Source organism: Scyliorhinus torazame, chromosome 1, assembly GCF_047496885.1.
Source record: "Scyliorhinus torazame isolate Kashiwa2021f chromosome 1, sScyTor2.1, whole genome shotgun sequence".
Classification (NCBI taxonomy): Eukaryota; Metazoa; Chordata; class Chondrichthyes; order Carcharhiniformes; family Scyliorhinidae; genus Scyliorhinus; species Scyliorhinus torazame.
In genome coordinates, this window is record NC_092707.1 from 19,796,050 (window position 1) to 19,813,498 (window position 17,449).

Here is a 17,449-nt window from a genome sequence, read left to right on the forward strand (position 1 = left end):
GACACTAAAGGCAATTTAGCATGGCCAATCCGCCTAACCTGCACATCTTTGGACTGTGGGAGGAAACCAGAGCACCCGGAGAAAACCCACACGCACACGGGGAGGATGTGCAGACTTCGCACAGACAGTGATCCAAGCCGGAATCGAACCTGGGACCCTGGCGCTGTGAAGAAATTGTGCTATCCACAATGCTGCCGTGCTGTGTCATTAATTTATGATGCTAAAGGGTGGCACAGTGGTTAGCACTGCTGCCCCACGGCACTGAGGAGCCAGGTCACTGTCAGTGTGGAGTTTGCACATTCTCCCCATGTCTGCGTGGGTCTCACCCTCACAACCCAAAGATGTGCAGGGTAGGTGGATTGCCAAATTGCCCCTCAAGGAAAAAAAGGAATTGGGTGCTCTTTTATAAAAAGGAAAAATAATTTATGGCGGTAAGTTTTTTCTTAAAAACACTTGCCACATTGATCCTTTTTAAAATGCTGGAAAAAGGTGGAGGCCCAATGCTGCTATTGGTGACCATTAGCAATATTAATATGTTAGAAATCCCATGAGGGAATAAAGGTGATTCTGCCTGACGGAATCTCACAAGAGAAACTGCTTTCACATAGTCCTCTGGTCCCAACCAGACTGAGTGGATAGAAAGGGGTTGTTGGAAAGGAAATTTAACAGAATGTTTGATCATAAAGGAATTACTTGTTTTAACACAAATGGTTCTAGACCCAGTGGCAGTAAAGAAACAGCGATATAGCTCAGAGTCAGGATGGGGAGAGAATTTTAGGGGAACTTACATCTGCTGCACTTGTTCTTCTCCGTGATTGAGGTTAAGAGTTTGGAAGGCGCCGCCAAAGGTGCCTTGGCAAGTTGCTGCAGTGCATCCTGCAGATAGTGTGAATATTTAAGGCAGTGGGCGGAGTGCCAATCGAGCAGGCTGTTTTGTCCTGGATCGTGTCGGTTCCGGTGGAGTTGCACATCCATACAGATGGTGTGTATTTAATAACACCCCTTACTTGTGCCAGTGTCACTTGCTGCGCAGAATTCCCAGCCTCTGATCTTCTCTTGTAACTACAGTATGGCTGGTGCAGCTAAGCTTTGGGTCAATGGTGATCTGGAGGATGCTGAAGGTGCAGATTCAGCAATTGTAATGTCACTGAATATCCAGAGGAAATGGGTAGTTTCGCTCTTTTAATTAATCACTGCTTAGCACTTGGGGTAATAAACGGCAAGTAATCACACACCACACAAGCCTGAATGTCAGCATAGATTTCATCAGTACGAGTCACAAATTATACTAAATATTGTACAGTGAACAACCCCACTTCTGACCGTGTGATGGAGGGGAGATTATTGATGAAGCAGCTGAAGATGGTTGTGCCTAGGACACTGCCCTGAGGAACTCCTGCAGTGATGGGAGGATGAATGACTGGACTCTTGACAATTACAACCATCTTTGTGCTAGGCATGACGAGAAGTTTACAAACTGGACTCCTTGCAACTTTGGGTTTTTATTTTCCATGGAAGGTTCAAAACATCCTTATTCAGCAGGTAGCACACCGATATTTTCCCAAAATACTTTATTCCAGCACAGATAGTGCACTGATTTCATCCTACTGAAAACGTGAGTCCAGGTTGACTGCAGAGCATTCACAGCACAGAAGGTATGCATACTGACAGAGATAAAAAAAGACTTACCCGAGGTATCTAGTTTCCTCAGGTTTGGATGGTTTGCCTGGTATGCATCTTCCTGCTGCATACTCTTATCCAGAGCGTGTTGTAATCTACACCACACACAAAGAAATCTTGCTTTTCATATTGAACAGCTGATTGATACAGCAAACGTACAGAAAATCTGTATATATTCTTATTACTTTCTCTGACATGCTAGCATTAACACAACTGAACCGTGCTGATGAAAGCAACATGGGGACATTTTTGACAATAAAGAGGGAAGATTGTCATCTTCTGGCACAGACCCTTGGGCATGACAGGCTACACCAGGAGCCACCAATTTTTTTCACACAAAGAGCCATCTAAAAAAAATGCATTTGCCCAAAATAATAAAAACTCAGGAGCTGTACAATAGAATTTAATTTACAGTACAGAAGGAGGTCATTCGGCCCATCAAGTCTGCACCGGCTCTTGGCAAGAGCACTCCCACTTAAGCACACACCTCCACCCTATCCCTGTAACCCAGTAACCCCACCTAACCAAGGGCAATTTAGCATGGTCAATCCACCTAACCTGCACATTTTTGGACTGTGGGAGGAAATCCACGCAGACACGGGGAGAACGTGCAGACTCCGCACAGACAGTGACCCAAGCCAGAATTGAACCTGGGACCCTGGAGCCGTGAAGCAACTGTGCTGATTACTATGCTACCGTGCTACAGGATGAGAATTCGGCATTTATAAACCAAATACTTGGTAAATTGCCAAGTGTTTCTGCTAAATTGCAAAATATGCAAACAAAATACACTTGAAATCATGTATCGATTTGTCCCCTATAGACCTATCTTCAAGTTATTTGCGTAGAATTAAGAATTTGTTTGGCTATTGATTCCCATGATTAAAAAGCTCCTAATAGCATATTCAGAATAATTCATCATTGCAGCTATGCTAGAAGTAATAGGTGGTTGCAGGCATATAAACTTGTAGCTCAAGTCAAAAGCATTACCTATCACCACGGTGTAGCTACATCACCTGAACAGATTTACAGCAGAATAATGTTTTTCATTAAAAGATTCATTTATAAGTGAATTGTGGCAAAAATAAAGTTCAATCTCTATAATAAAAAATACTTCTGGACTTCTTTTCTCATTAAACACTATCCAACTAGAAAAGATTGGGAGCTACAAACAAGATGTTGAAGAGCTACAAGAGATTCCAGAGTCTGCAGGTCGACACATTTCAATGAAACAAGCATTAATACAGCATCATTAATACAGTAATGATAGGAGGTGACAACAGTGATATTTTCACTAGATTAGTAATCTAGAGACCCAGTGTAAGGTTCTGGAGGAGCTAGTTTCAAATCCCACCACAGCAGATGGTGGAATTGGAATCCAACACAAAATCCAGAATTAAAAGCTCAATTATGACCATGAACCATTGTGGATGGTCGTTAAAAACCATTCTGGTTCACTAATGCCCTCTGGGGAAGGAAATCGGTTGTCCTTACCTGTTCCAGCCTACATGCGGCTCCAGACCCACAGCAACGTGGTCAACCCTAAATTCCCTGGCAAGCCACTCAGTTAAAGGGCAATCAGGGATGGGCAACTGGCCCTGCTATGAAGTTGTCCCAAGAAACAAAATTTGATAAGAAAAAAAAGAATGAATTCAGAAAAAAAGAATGAATTCAGAAGCTATCAAAAACTACAGACATATACATCCAGCTATCTTCCAGTTCTTGGGTTTGAATCATAGAATTTACAGTGCAGGAGGCCATTCGGCCCATCGAGTCTGCACCGGCTCTTGGAAAGAGCACCCTACCCAAGGTCCACACCTTCACCCTATCCCCATAACCCAGTAACCCCACCCAACACTAAGGGCAATTTTGGACACTATGGGCAATTTAGCATAGCCAATCCACCTAACCCGCACATCTTTGGACTGTGGGAGGAAACCGGAGCACCCGGAGGAAACCCACGCACACACGGGGAGGATGTGTAGACTCCGCACAGACAGTGACCCAAGCCGGAATCGAACCTGGGACCCTGGAGCTGTGAAGCATGTGTGCTATCCACAATGCTACCGTGCTGCCCCGTAGCCTACCAATAGAAGGAAGTTTACCTCCTTTCTAACCTGGGATTGTTTAATGCCAGATGGACAATAACATTTTAATTCCTGACCCTGGTGGCCCTCACTTTGGGTAGCAAAATTCAAGCAATCTTGTATCGATCATATTAAAACAAAAGTCAACTTGTCCCCTCTTCTCCTGGTCCCCCACCCAGAGGGTCCAGATTGTTTTAAATACAGGAGATAAAATGAAACATTTTGAGGTTTAAGAGGCATCTTGACAAATACATAAATAGGATGGGAATAGAGGGATACGGACCCCGGAAGTGTAGAAAAGTTTAGTTCATACGGGCAGCATGGTCGGCGCAGGCTTGGTGGGCCGAAGGACCTTTTCCTGTGCTGTACTTTTCTTTTCTGGCAAAAACTGGACTTTACCACATTTCTCTTGCTGGGCTATCTGCGTGGGGGAGGGTGCTGAGCTCACCCCATCTTCGATCTACCAGCACATTAGTTTATCCAGCATTGTTAGTGGCATTTGCGCCTGCTGGCAGGCGTAGTTGTTTCACATGACATGACTTGGTAGGCACTATTCTTTACAGCAGTTAATTCAGTTGGGGCCAATCATCCACACATCCTAAATTAATTTATAAGTGCAGCAAATACAGTTCTTAGAGGCATATTAGGGAGACTATATTAATAATAATCTTTATTAGTGTCACAAGTAGGCTTACATTAACACTGCAATGAAGTTAGCGAAAATCCCGTAATTGCCACACTCCGGTGCCAGTTCGGGTACATGGAGTGAGAATTCAGAATGTCCAAATTTCCTAATGTCATGTGAGGGTCCCTTTTAAGAAAAGTGTGTTTTATCAAATGGCTGCAGTGATGCCATTGTGTGGGTGGAGCTGGGCTGTGTTTCTGTCTTTTACTTTCGTTGTGAGCTGGAAGCTGCTTTGTGGCTGAGTTTTTTTGGTTTTGTTTTCAATTGGGAGCTGCATTCAAACCAAGGTGTATTTTTGTCTCTCTCTCTGCATGCTAAAGAATGTCTCCAGGCCACGTGATAACTTCACAGTAATACCTGTTTCTGTATGGAATGCAAACCTATTGTTTTGTAGGGGAAAAGGGTGTTTGGCTTATGGATGTTGTTAAGAAAGTTACTTAGGGTTACCTATAGAGTACTGTATCTTTGGGGGTGTATCCGTGTTGGTAGTTGATAATATGCTCACTGTGTTTATAAAATGTTAACTGGATTTATAGAATAAATATTGTTTGTTTAAAAATACTTAAAATCGCTGTTGCATCACACCTGGAAAGTGGGCCCTTGTGCTCCTCATAACCAAAATCTATTAAAAGTTGAAGGTCAGGTAGGGCAGCATGGTGGCACAGTGGGTTAGCCCTGCAGCCTCACGGCGCCGAGGTCCAAGGTTCGATCCCGGCTCTGGATCACTGTCCGTGTGGAGTTTGCACATTCTCCCTGTGTTTGCGTGGATTTCACCCCCACAACCAAAAGATGTGCAGGGTGGGTGGATTGGCCACGTTAAATTGCCCCTTTATTGGAAAAAATGAATTGGGTAGTCTAAATTTAATAAATAAGTTGTAGGTCAGGTGAATTCCATGATATACTTTGGTGTTCTCTAAACCCTGGCCCACAATACTAAAAAGCACGTCTTTTGGGACTTGTGGGAGGAAACCGGAGAGAACATGCAGACGCCGCACAGACAGTGATCGAAGCTGGGAATCAAACACGGGTGCCTGGTGCTGTGAAGCAAGTGTTGACCACTGTGCCGCCCAACTTCCCCATTCATGTCAAGTACTTTTACTGTGCCGTGAGTAAAAGCTGATGCAGACATGAAAATGCACATTTTCCAGTTGGACTTCAATTTTAGTACCCTGTCAGTGGTTAGCGTTCAAGACTGGAGATCAGGCAGCAAAGTGAAACAGAACCATCAAAAAAAAAAAAGTAGGGAAAATAATAAGAGGCATATTCAGAATGGAAATCAAGTGACTGATGCAGCAAAGCATTATAGAATCATTTATTCTGGGCAACTGAGGAAATGCTAAACGCGAGCACACCAGAAATTAAAAAAACTTAAAACAGTTTAGATATTAAATGTAACGTCACTTCCCTGTTTTCATAGAATTTACAGTGCAGGGGGCCATTCAGCCCATCAGTCTGCATCGGCCCTTGGAAAGAGCACCCCACTTAAGCCCACAACCTGCACCCTATCCCCCTAACCCCACCTAACCTTTTTTGGACACCAAGGGAAATTTAGCCTGGTCAATCCACCTAATCTGCACATCTTTGGACCAATGCTTCTTCTTAGTCAGATTGTTGTGGTCCCAAGTCTAATACCAGAGACTTCGGCACAAAATCTAGGCAGACCCATCAATACTGATCTGTGGGTGGTGCCATCTTCCAGATAAGACCTCTCAGGCGATGTGAAAAGATCCCATAGCACTGCTTGCCAAGAGTAGGGAGCAACCTGACCAATATTCATTCCACAACAAAGACAAACAGATCATCTGCTCATCATCAGTGCGTCAATTGGCTGCTGGCTGCATTTCCTATATGGCAACAGAGACAACACTTCAAAAAGTGCTTCATTGGCTGCAAAGCACTTTGGGACATTAAGGGTGATATAAAAAGGCCAACTTTCTTCATTTACAATGTAACTCAGCTAGATCCCTGGGAGAGAAATGAAACAAACTTGTGAATGGAAAATTGGTCATGTGAAACAGCTACGCCTGCCAGCAGGCGCAAATGCCACTAACAATGCTGGATAAACTAATGTGCTGGTAGATCGAAGATGGGGTGAGCTCAGCACCCTCCCCCACGCAGATAGCCCAGCAAGAGAAATGTGGTAAAGTCCAGTTTTTGCCAGAAAAGAAGAGTACAGCACAGGGAAAGGTCCTTCGGCCCACCAAGCCTGCGCCGATCATGCTGCCCGTATGAACTAAACTTTTCTACACTTCCGGGGTCCGTATCCCTCTATTCCCATCCTATTTATGTATTTGTCAAGATGCCTCTTAAACCTCAAAATGTTTCATTTTATCTCCTGTATTTAAAACAATCTGGACCCTCTGGGTGGGGGACCAGGAGAAGAGGGGACAAGTTGACTTTTGTTTTAATATGATCGATACAAGATTGCTTGAATTTTGCTACCCAAAGTGAGGGCCACCAGGGTCAGGAATTAAAATGTTATTGTCCATCTGGCATTAAACAATCCCAGGTTAGAAAGGAGGCAAACTTCCTTCTATGCTACTCTAACCTCAAGAGCACCAGTTGTGTTATGCAATATGCTGTGCAAGATTCCCATTTCCTACACCAATCATTCTTGGCCAGTCCAATTAAATCTATGAGTTGGGATGAAAGGAGACATGGAAAGGAAGTCAAATTTGAATATCAGCAAGGTATCGAGAGGATCATTAAAATAAAGCTGGTTTACAAGTTTAGTTATTGCCTCATTACTAGTCTTTAGTGTAAAGGCATGACACGCTGAATTTAGCGAACCCAAACACACATGGGATAGAGAAACAAAGAACAATACAGCACAGGAACAGGCCCTTCGGCCCTCCAAGCCTGTACCGGTCATGATACCAACTTTTGCCAAAACCCTCAGCACTTCCTTGTGCCGTATCCCTCTATACCCATCCGATTCCATGTGTTTGTCAAGATGCCTTTTGAACGCCGTTAGTGTATCTGCACCCACAACCCCCCCCCCCCCCCCGGCAACGCGTTCCAGGCACTCACTAGCTTCGGCGTACAAAACCTGCCTCACACATCTCCTGTAAACATGGCCCCACAGACCTTAAACTGTTGCTGATTTTGCCTTGGTTCAATTGCTCTGTTTTATTACCTTTGCTCTCGAGTCGCCAGGTAGCTTTCTGATACCGCCACAAGGTTCAAGTCCGAGTAATGATCAATAATCCAATACACCGATTAGTAAGATTCAAATCAAAGCACATTTATTATACACAGTAATCGCTACTCATGCACAAATTCTACGTCTAAGCTACTTCTACAACTAACAGACCTATACTTACCTTTGAACTGGCCCACCAGGTCAGGGAAACAAATGGCCTTTCGTTCGGGTTCTGAGCCTGCAGGATTCGAAGTTGGTACGGATTGGTAGCTAGGAGCGCCCATCCCGTAGCAAGCGTTGAATTAAGACTTACGAGTTCGATGATCACTGCTCCGGTCACGGTCAATGTTGGTTCGTTGTTGCTGGGTGACCCGGGCAGGAAGAAGAGCATTAAGAGAGCGAAGAGGTGGAGAAGAAGAGAGCGATTTGAACTTGGGGCTCAATTCTTATAGTCCCCAGGGGCTTCCCGCCTTTCGGGGCAGACCCTGTACCTGGTCCCAAGTGATTGGACTTTGTCCCAATCGCTTGGTTCGATTTTTTCCATTGCTGGAGCGATTCCCTGATCGATGGGCGGTCTTGAGGTGCTCGTTTACCTCCTTTTGTGTAGGCTCCTGCTGGCGCCGAAGAGTCTGGGTTTGCTTGGTGTGTCTAAATGTTGCTTATTGTTCCTGGGGATTGCTCATTAGTATGCAGATGGCTGTTGTTTTGTTATGCTGATGGTTGCTGGTATCGATATTGTCTGGCCTTTCCAGAGGTAAATACATAGCCACCTGCAGCTGCTCGTTTTTGTCCTGTTGGCTGACTTTCACATCAGCCTTTGCCGTTCGCCATTTTTAATCGGGAGTTGGCCATTTTAAGTGGTTACAAAACCTATGCCCCCCACCACCCTGGGAAAGAGTGCCTGCCCATCACTCTATCCATGCCTCGCAATCTTGCAGACCTCTGTCAGGTCACCCCTCAACCTCCCATCTTTCTAATGAAAACAGTCAAGAGTCTATTCAGCCTCTCCTCATAGCTAACACCCTCCGGACCAGGCAACATCCTGGTAAACTTCTTCTGCACCCTCTCCAAAGCCTCCACATCCTTCTGGTAGTGTGGTGACCAGAATTGTGCGCAATATTCCAAGTGTGGCCATACTAAAGGTTCTATACAACTGCAGCACGACTTGCCAGTTTTTATACTTGATGTCCCGTGCAATGAAGGCAAGCATTCCGTATGCTTTCTTGACTACCTTGTCCACTTGTGTTGTCACCTTCAAAGATCTGTGGACCTGCACACCCAGATCTCTGACTTTCTATATTTCTAAGACTTTTGCCATTTACGGGTATATTTCCCCTCTTATCATAGAATTTACAGTGCAGAAGGAGGCCATTCGGCCCATCGAGTCTGCACTAGCTCTTGGAAAGAGCACCCCAACCAAGGTCAACACCTCCACCCTATCCCCATAACCCCACCCAACACTAAGGGCAATTTTGGACACGAAGGGCAATTTATCATGGCCAATCCACCTAACCTGCACATCTTTGGACTGTGGGAGGAAACCGGAGCACCCGGAGGAAACCTACGCACACACGGGGAGAAAGTGCAGACTCCGCACAGACAGTGACCCAAGCTGGAATCGAACCTGGGACCCTGGAGCTGTGAAGCAATTGTGCTATACACAATGCTACCGTGCTGCCCTATGTTACACCTACCGGACTTCCGGTGACGGCGGACGTGAGGCAGCCGCACACTGGAGGGCTCCCGCTCGGGAATAGAAATTTTGGGGTTTTAACACCCGGTCCCAGGGGCAACGGAGACTGAAAAAGCTGCAAGAAGGCACAGGGAGGAGAAATGTCCAAGCTTGGGGAAAAAAACGGCCGTGAAAAAAGGGGGTTAATGAAAGTCCGCCGGCGAGTGGAAAAGTCAGCGCAGGAATTGTAAAGAAAGCGGAGGCTGGTGCGTCAGGGGAGGCCGCATCGCTCACAGCAGAACAAATGACTGTGGAACTTGAAAAACAGTTCACAAAGCACATGGAAGCGATGAAGAAGAAGATGGGGGCGGTATTTAAAGTGCTGGTGGAGGAGGCGATTGCCCCGGTGAGGGCAGCGGTATCAAGCGAAGCGGCGGAGGTGCGGGAGCAAGGCGAGACACTGACGGATGTGGAAGAGGTATTATCGCAGCATAGTGATCAACTCACCTCGATGAGGAAGGAGTTGCGGTAGGTGATAGAGACCAATAAGGGTCTGCGAGCCAAAATGGAAGACCTGGAAAACAGATCCAGGCGGCAGAATCTGAGGATTATGGGTCTGCCCGAAGGGGTGGAAGGCCCAAGGCCGACGGAGTATTTTGCCACGTGTTGGCGGAGCTATTAGGGGAGGGGGGACGATCCCTCTCGATACAAACTGGATCGGGCTCATCGGTCGTGGAGGCCTATACCAAAGGCGAGTGAGCCGCCAAGAATAGTAACTGCGTGTTTCCATAGGTACAGCGTGAAGGAGAAGGTCCTGTGCTGGGCAAAGCAGAAGCGGGTGGTGCAGTGGGCTGGAGCTGGTATACCCATATACCAGGACTTCACGGTGGAGCTGGCGAGCTGCCTTCAGCCGAGTGACGAAGGTACTGTACATCAGCAAGGTGCAGTGCGGCATAGCATATCCAGCTATGTTGAGGGTGACTTACAAATCCAAGGACTTTTATTTTGGGACGGTGGAAGAGTTTGCGAAGGCAGAAGGACTCTGGTAGAATTGAGAAATGGGACTGAGAGCGGGTTGTGTACCGATGTAGCCTCATGTAACTTTATTTTATCACTGCGTGTTGGTGTATGTAATAAATGAGTTGACGCTGTATATTTGAACAAGGGAAGAGTTGGGACTTTCATTTGCAATGATGGTTCTTTGGGGCTTGGGTGCGTATGCTGGGGTTGTGTGCTAAAGGGGATTTCTTGGGACTGGGCAAGGGGGAAGGTGACCCGGGCGGGGGCCTCCACGCTGGCCAGTTTAAGCCGGCCAGTGAACGGGAGTGGGGGGGCGCTCCGGCCATCGGAGCCTGGTAGAACAGCTTTCGGTGAGTCTAGCCGGGGTTAAAGTTGGGGGAAGGAACAGAGGTTGGGGGGAGGGGTTTACAAGAGGAAGTGGAGGGGAGGAGTCTGGGAAGGGGGTGTGTGTCTACAATGCATGGGTGCCATTCACGGTACTCTTTTGGGGATTGCATGGCATTGAATATTAGGGGGGGGTTGACTATATGTGTCAACGGTGACCAGGGGCAATTCCGGATTCCTTTTTCCCTCCTTGGGAGGTTTAGTTTTATTTGATACTTATATTGTCAGGTGGGCCGTTGTTTGGGCGGTGGTGGGAGGATGGGATCGTGGTTGTTGATAAAGGGATTTACATTGTATTCGTTACCGTTTACTGTTTGTTGGTGGGGTGTAAATTCTGAAGAAAATGTGAAAATGGAGAATAAAAATATTTTTCAAAAAAATGTTAGAGATACCAAAATGTATTACCTCACATTTGTCCGGATTAAACTCCATTTGCCATTTCTCTGCCCAAGTCTCCAACCTATCTATGTCCTGCTGTATCCTCTGACAATCCTCAACACTATCTGCCACTCCACCAACCTTGGTGTCATCTGCAAACTTACTAATCAGTAAATGTGAAGATGTCACTGGACTGGGCTGCTAACTTTCAAATATTGAACAAATGCAGTTTCATGCATTGGAGAAGCCTGTTCAATGTATAGCAGACAAAAGACCAAATTCCACAATTTAATTAAAAACAAAAACTTGTACAATACAAATATGCAGGGAAGCTGCTTTATACAAACATACAATTGGACTAGGACACTCGAGCCTGTGCTGCCATTCAATAAGGTACTGGCTAATCCGACTGAAACCTCAACCCCACATCCTGCCTACCCCCAATAATCTTTAATCAATAATCTGCCTTAAAAATGATCCAAAGATTCTGCTTCCACTGCCTTTTGAGGAACAGAGTTCCAGAGACTCACGACTCTCGAGAAAAAGAATTCTCCTAATCTCTACCTTAAAAGGAGCGACCCCTCATTTTTAAACTTGGTTCTAGATTGGCCCACAAGAGGAAATATCCTCCCCACATTCACCTTGTCAATACCCCTCGGGATCTTAAAGGTTTCAATCAAGTCGCCTCATTCTCTTCTAAACTGGTGGATACAGGCCTAAGCTGTCCAGCCTTTCCTTGCACCAAAATGAACCAGACATCTTCACATTTACAAACTAGAAAAGTCTTCAACTTTTGGCCTAATTTGTCGGAGGATGTTTTGACTTGTACGTGGCGGGGAGTAACATTCAATGTCAATGAGAAATTGCAAACAATGATTTCTACTGTCTTCAAAAGACACATTCAGTATAATTTATACAACATATTTATCTTTTAGCCATTGTAGCCACGTAAAATGGCTGATTCCCGATTAGAATGGTCAAAACCCCGATTTAAAATGGCGAACGAAAGAGGCTGATGGGAAAATCAGCCAACAGGACGCAAACGGACAGCTGCAGGTAAAACAGTGTATTCGCCTATGGGGAAGTCAGCCCAGACCGATACCTGCAGCCATCAACATCACAACAACCCAGCCATCTGCATAGTAAGCAGCCATCCCCGGGAACAATTGCTACAAATTAGCAATTGGAAAGCCGACCCAGACCTTTCGGCGCCAGCAGGGGCTGACACAAAGGAAGGTAAACGACCACCCCCCGATCAAGGAATCGCCCCATTATTGGAGCATATCGAACCAAGTGATTGGGACCAAGTCCAATCACTTGGAACCAGGTACGAGGTCCGCCCCGAGAGGCGGGAAGCCCCTGGGGACTATAGGAATAGGGGCCAAGTTCAACTCTACCCTTCTTCTCCTGCTCGCAACCTTCGAGACCCTTCGACAAAGAAAACTGTAAGTGTTACTCCAGCGATTGCTACCAGATAGGCGCTCCTGACTATCGACTTGTACCAGCCTTTGAATCCCGCAGGCTCAGAACCAATTCGAAAGACCATTCGTTTCCCTGACCTGGTGGGCCATTTCCAAAGTTAAGTATTGGCCTTTAGTGGTAGGTAGTAGTCTATAAGTAGGATTATTGTATAAGTATTAATTGCTGTATATAATAAATGAGCATTGATTTAACTCTTACTAAGCGGTGTGTTGCATTATTAATCATTACTTGTACTTGAACCACGTGGCGGTATCAGAAAGATACCTGGTGACTCATGAGCAAAAGGTGATAGAATAAAGTAAACTAAGGCTAAAACGAGCAACACCATACACTTAAAAAAAAAAGAGACTGCGGTCTAGTACAGCTATTACTATGTACACTTAGAATACATGCGCAGCTCCTGCAAATATACACTGCAGGAGATCCTTATCCGGCCTTCCAAACTACATGCTGGCTACACAAAGGCAGAACAGTGCATTTGATGTAGAATCATATTCAATGTTTAAGAAAAATAATTTTAATAGAGAAACATGCTCGATGGCACGAAAATAAACAAATTTTCCGAGTTAGGAGAGGTGACCAATAACAGAAGCGATGGAGACGAGGGCTATGGACTTACATAGAACAAGCGAGCCTCTGCCTACAGACAACATCACCATATAGCAGAGGGGGCCAAGAATGGAATCTTGGGCAGTGATGAGAAAAGGAGGGGGGGTGGGGGGAAAGAGAGAAGTCACGGGTGGGAAAGAGGAGGAAGGAGAGGAAAACAAGGAGAGGATACTCACGTGCTGTTTGTTGGTTTTTCAGGTACCGGACAGGGTTGTGGTTCCGGGTTCTTCGATTTGAAGTAGTTTGTGATGCCACCAAATATACTCTTAATGCTGTTGATGTGTTTCTGGCTAACTTTCAAATCTTGGTCCATTTTATCCACCATTTTCTCTGATCGCTTAAGGGCTTCACCTTGCCGTATTAGTTCCTGCGTAGCAAATAAGTCAGATCTACAGTAACTATCAAGGTATTTCAGAAATGCTGCCCTGCCCATGGTGACAATCTCAAACTAAATCTCTGTGAACTTCAAAAACCAAGGAAGTTAATGGTTTTTTTAAAATGGTCAACAATGCCATGCATTAGTAGAGTAGCAAAGAGCTAAAACAACCCATAAATGGAGAGGCTGGCTTAAAAGGCAGAAATATCACAAGGAAAGATATACACACGAATGAGTATTTTTCTTTGTTATGGAAATAAAATATGCCATATTTTGTTGGCAAAATGGAATCCTCCAATGCCAAAAGCATTAATTTTTTTTTTTTTTTTTAAATGATGAGATCTCCAATTTACTCCAATTCAGGAGTGTGCATAAATGTTGAAAAAAGATTAAAGATCCTCAGATACGAGGGATGGATTCCAGTATGATTAAACAGGTTAACAGAGAAAGGTAATCTTTCCTGGTTACGCCTTTCTCCCCCACAGAACAAAGAAGTCACAATAATGGATGTAGCCAACAGACCAGGCAGTGCCTTGTTTCACATACAGGTGTGTAGAAAGTTCCTCAGCCATTTAAAAATAGTTTTGTTTGATTTTCTTTAAGGATATTGATAGGAACAGCACAAGGAAGCTAAATTATTACGTTCGCTGTGGTGGAGGGGGGAAATTGCAGTGGATGCGGTGTAGCCTTTTACAAGGTAACGAGTAGGGAAAATTAAAGGCATATGGGTTGGGTGTAAAGATGGCAAATGTGATGAAAAACCAGGTTAGACTGGTGGAAGTAGGGCAACAGTTACTGGTGGCACAGTGGTTAACACTGCTGCCTCACAGCTCCAGGGTCCCAGGTTCAATTCCGGTTTCGGGTGACTGTCTGCACATTCTCCCTGTATGTGCGTGGGTTTCCTCTGGGTGCTCCGGTTTACTCCCACAGTCAAAAGATGTGCAGGTTCGGTGATTGGCCATGATAAATTGCCCTTACTGTCCAAAACAAAAAAAAGGTTAGGTGGGGTTACCGGGAGAGGGTGGAGGTGTGGGTTTAAGTAGGGTGCTCTGTCCAAGGGCCGGGGCAGACTGGGTGGGCCGAATGACCTCCCTCGGCACTGTAAATTCTATGAAAGGTAGTTTGTCAGTGGTTGGAAGTGGACTGCAGCAACTGCCTCTTCTTACTGCATCCATTAACAGTTTGGGTGGAGAGATGGCAGATGGAGTTTAATCCAGACAAATGTGAGGTGATGCATTTTGGAAGGTCTAATGCAGGTAGGGAATGTACAGTGAATGGTAGAACCCTCAAGAGTATTGACAGTCAGAGAGATCTAGGTGTACAGGTCCACAGGTCACTGAAAGGGGAAACAGGTGGAGAAAGTAGTCAAGAAGGCATATCTATGGCATGCTTGCCTTCATTGGCCAGGGCATTGAGTATAAGAATTGGCAAGTTATGTTGCAGCTGTATAGAACCTTAGTTAGGCCACACTTGGAGTATAGTGTTCAATTCTGGTCGCCACACTACCAGAAGGATGTGGAGGCTTTAGAGAGGGTGCAGAAGAGATTTACCAGAATGTTGCCTGGTATGGAGGGCATTAGCTATGAGGAGCGGTTGAATAAACTCGGTTTGTTCTCACTGGAACAAAGGAGGTTGAAGGGCGACCTGATAGAGGTCTACAAAATTATGAGGGGCATAGACAGAGTGGATAGTCAGAGGCTTTTCCCCAGGGTAGAGGGGTCAATTACTAGGGGGCATAGGTTTAAGGTGAGAGGGGCAAGGTTTACAGTAGATGTACAAGGCAAGTTTTTTTTTTTTTAAAACACAAGAGGTAGTGGGTGCCTGGAACTCGCTGCCGGAGGAGGTGGTAGAAGCAGGGACGATAGTGACATTTAAGGGGCATCTTGACAAATACACGAATAGGATGGGAATAGAGGGACACCGATCCCGGAAGTGCAGAAGATTTTAGTTTAGAAGGGCAGCATGGTCGGCACAGGCTTGGAGGCCGAAGGGTCTGTTCCTGTGCTGTATTTTTCTTTTGCTATTCGTGAAATAACCATGTCATGGAATCATTCTGGAGGGCCACAAGTGAATACTGGAGAGATGGAATTCAGTGTCAGCAAGTGCAAGGCCATTAGATTTGGTTTAACAATGATGATTATATTTTGAATGCAGGAAGACTGGGTTTTGTGGAAAAGTGGAGTAATTTGGGGTTTCATATTCGCAAGACTTGAAATGCAGAATCTCAATTGAATAAAAGCCATAACAATAGCTGGGGTTCACTGAGACACAGTGAATTTGTAGTGAAGATCACTGAGTATCACTGAACATAATTTCTACCACAGCACAAGGAGGATGTTGAGGCAATAGAGGACATTTAGCATAGATTCACTGGGATGGTATCTGACACATGGAATTAAAATGGGGATTGTGTTCATTGGGAACAGAAAATTATGGGGTAATCTGATAAAGGTTAAAATGACAAACAAACAAGACAGAATAGATTGAAACGGACTGTTGATTGAGGGGACCAGACAAAGATGAGAGGAGTTGATTTTTTTTTCCATATAGAGGGTTGCAAAAGCACTATGAGTTAGTGATTGAAGTAGAAACCATGTGAACATTTAAGAATAGGTTGAATAGATGATTGAAGGAAGGAAGCTGATGGGATAATGACCACTGCTCTTGTGGAGGATTAACACCAACACGTTAGACTGAAATGCACACTTCCAGTTACAATTTTTATTTAATTCATTGATTAGTATGCTTGCAGAAAAGATTAATTAGTCTCTTTACTGTAGGCGTAGAGAGTTGGGTGAATCAGATATGAACAGTTTCCTCATTGCAAGGCAGGAATATGAAAATTCAACATGCATATTAACTGTAATGTACCCAGAGCTGGTCAGCTCAATCACCTAAACAGCAGTACACAAGTATTTATCCATGTGAAATTCCAGACTCGACAACAGTAAATGTTTCAACCAATATTCAGAAGAACAGACTTGGATATAAAACACTCTCATCATTCCCTCACATAGAACTATGCACAGCTAAAACAAAACTGAGGTTCCAACTGCTTTTCCGCCCTACAATGGTCATGGAGATATGGTCGTTCTGCAATCAGACTTTTAACATAGAATCAACTTGGCCCATGCCCATATCAGCTCTTCAAGAGCTCTTGAATTAGTCCCACTCCCCTGCTTTCTCTCCCTCCCCCACACTTATTTTCTCTTCACTCTCCCCCCATCCCACACAGCAGAAAGGTTTGCGTTTATATAGCATCTTTCATGACCACAGGATGACTAAGCACTTTATTGCCAAGTGTAGTCACTATTGTACTGTAGGAAACATGGCATTGTGTGTACAACAAATTCCCACAAACGGTAATCAGATAGTGGGTACCAACTGTTTTTGAGATATGCTGTTTTATCAGCGAATGCCATTCTCCGAAGCCATACGACAGCCTCATTTGCTGGGCGTAAGGCGATTGATTAGTCCACCACTTTACTGAGGAGTGTCCTCTCTGCAGACAATGTGCAGCATTGTTCATGCCATTCCATTAAGTGCACAAGGGATATTGATGGAGGGATAAATATTGGCCAGTTCAATGTGGAGCAACTCGGACTCTTCTTTGAAACAGCGCAGTCCCCAAGAGGCCTAGGTTTAAACATCTCAGCTGAAAGATCTCACTTCTGACTATGGGGCACTGCACTGGAGAATACTCCTTCTGACTGTGTGGCACTCTTTCAGTACTGCACTGGAGAATACTCCTTCAATGCCGCACTGGAGTATCAGCCTCTGATTTCTGTGCTCAAAAAGTCACAGACTGGAACATGAACCCACAACCTTCTGAATCAGAGGAAAGAATGCTGCTAGCTGAACAATAGCTCCAGTTTTCCTGTTGAATCTTACAATTGAAGTTGCTTCCTGCACCCTCTCAAGTTGAATAAAAACT

General features: G+C 44.9%; 1 protein-coding gene across 1 annotated transcript in view; it reads right to left on the reverse strand.

Moving 5' to 3' along the window:
• Positions 1-17,449, reverse strand: part of snap29 (synaptosome associated protein 29) — a 31,272-nt gene that overhangs the window by 7,240 nt on the left and 6,583 nt on the right. Inside the window, exons 2-3 of the mRNA XM_072473859.1 lie at positions 13,316-13,506; positions 1,690-1,775 (exon numbers count right to left, since the gene is read on the reverse strand). Coding sequence (XP_072329960.1) covers positions 1,690-1,775; positions 13,316-13,506 — 277 coding nt within the window. The remainder of the gene's footprint in view (positions 1-1,689; positions 1,776-13,315; positions 13,507-17,449) is intronic.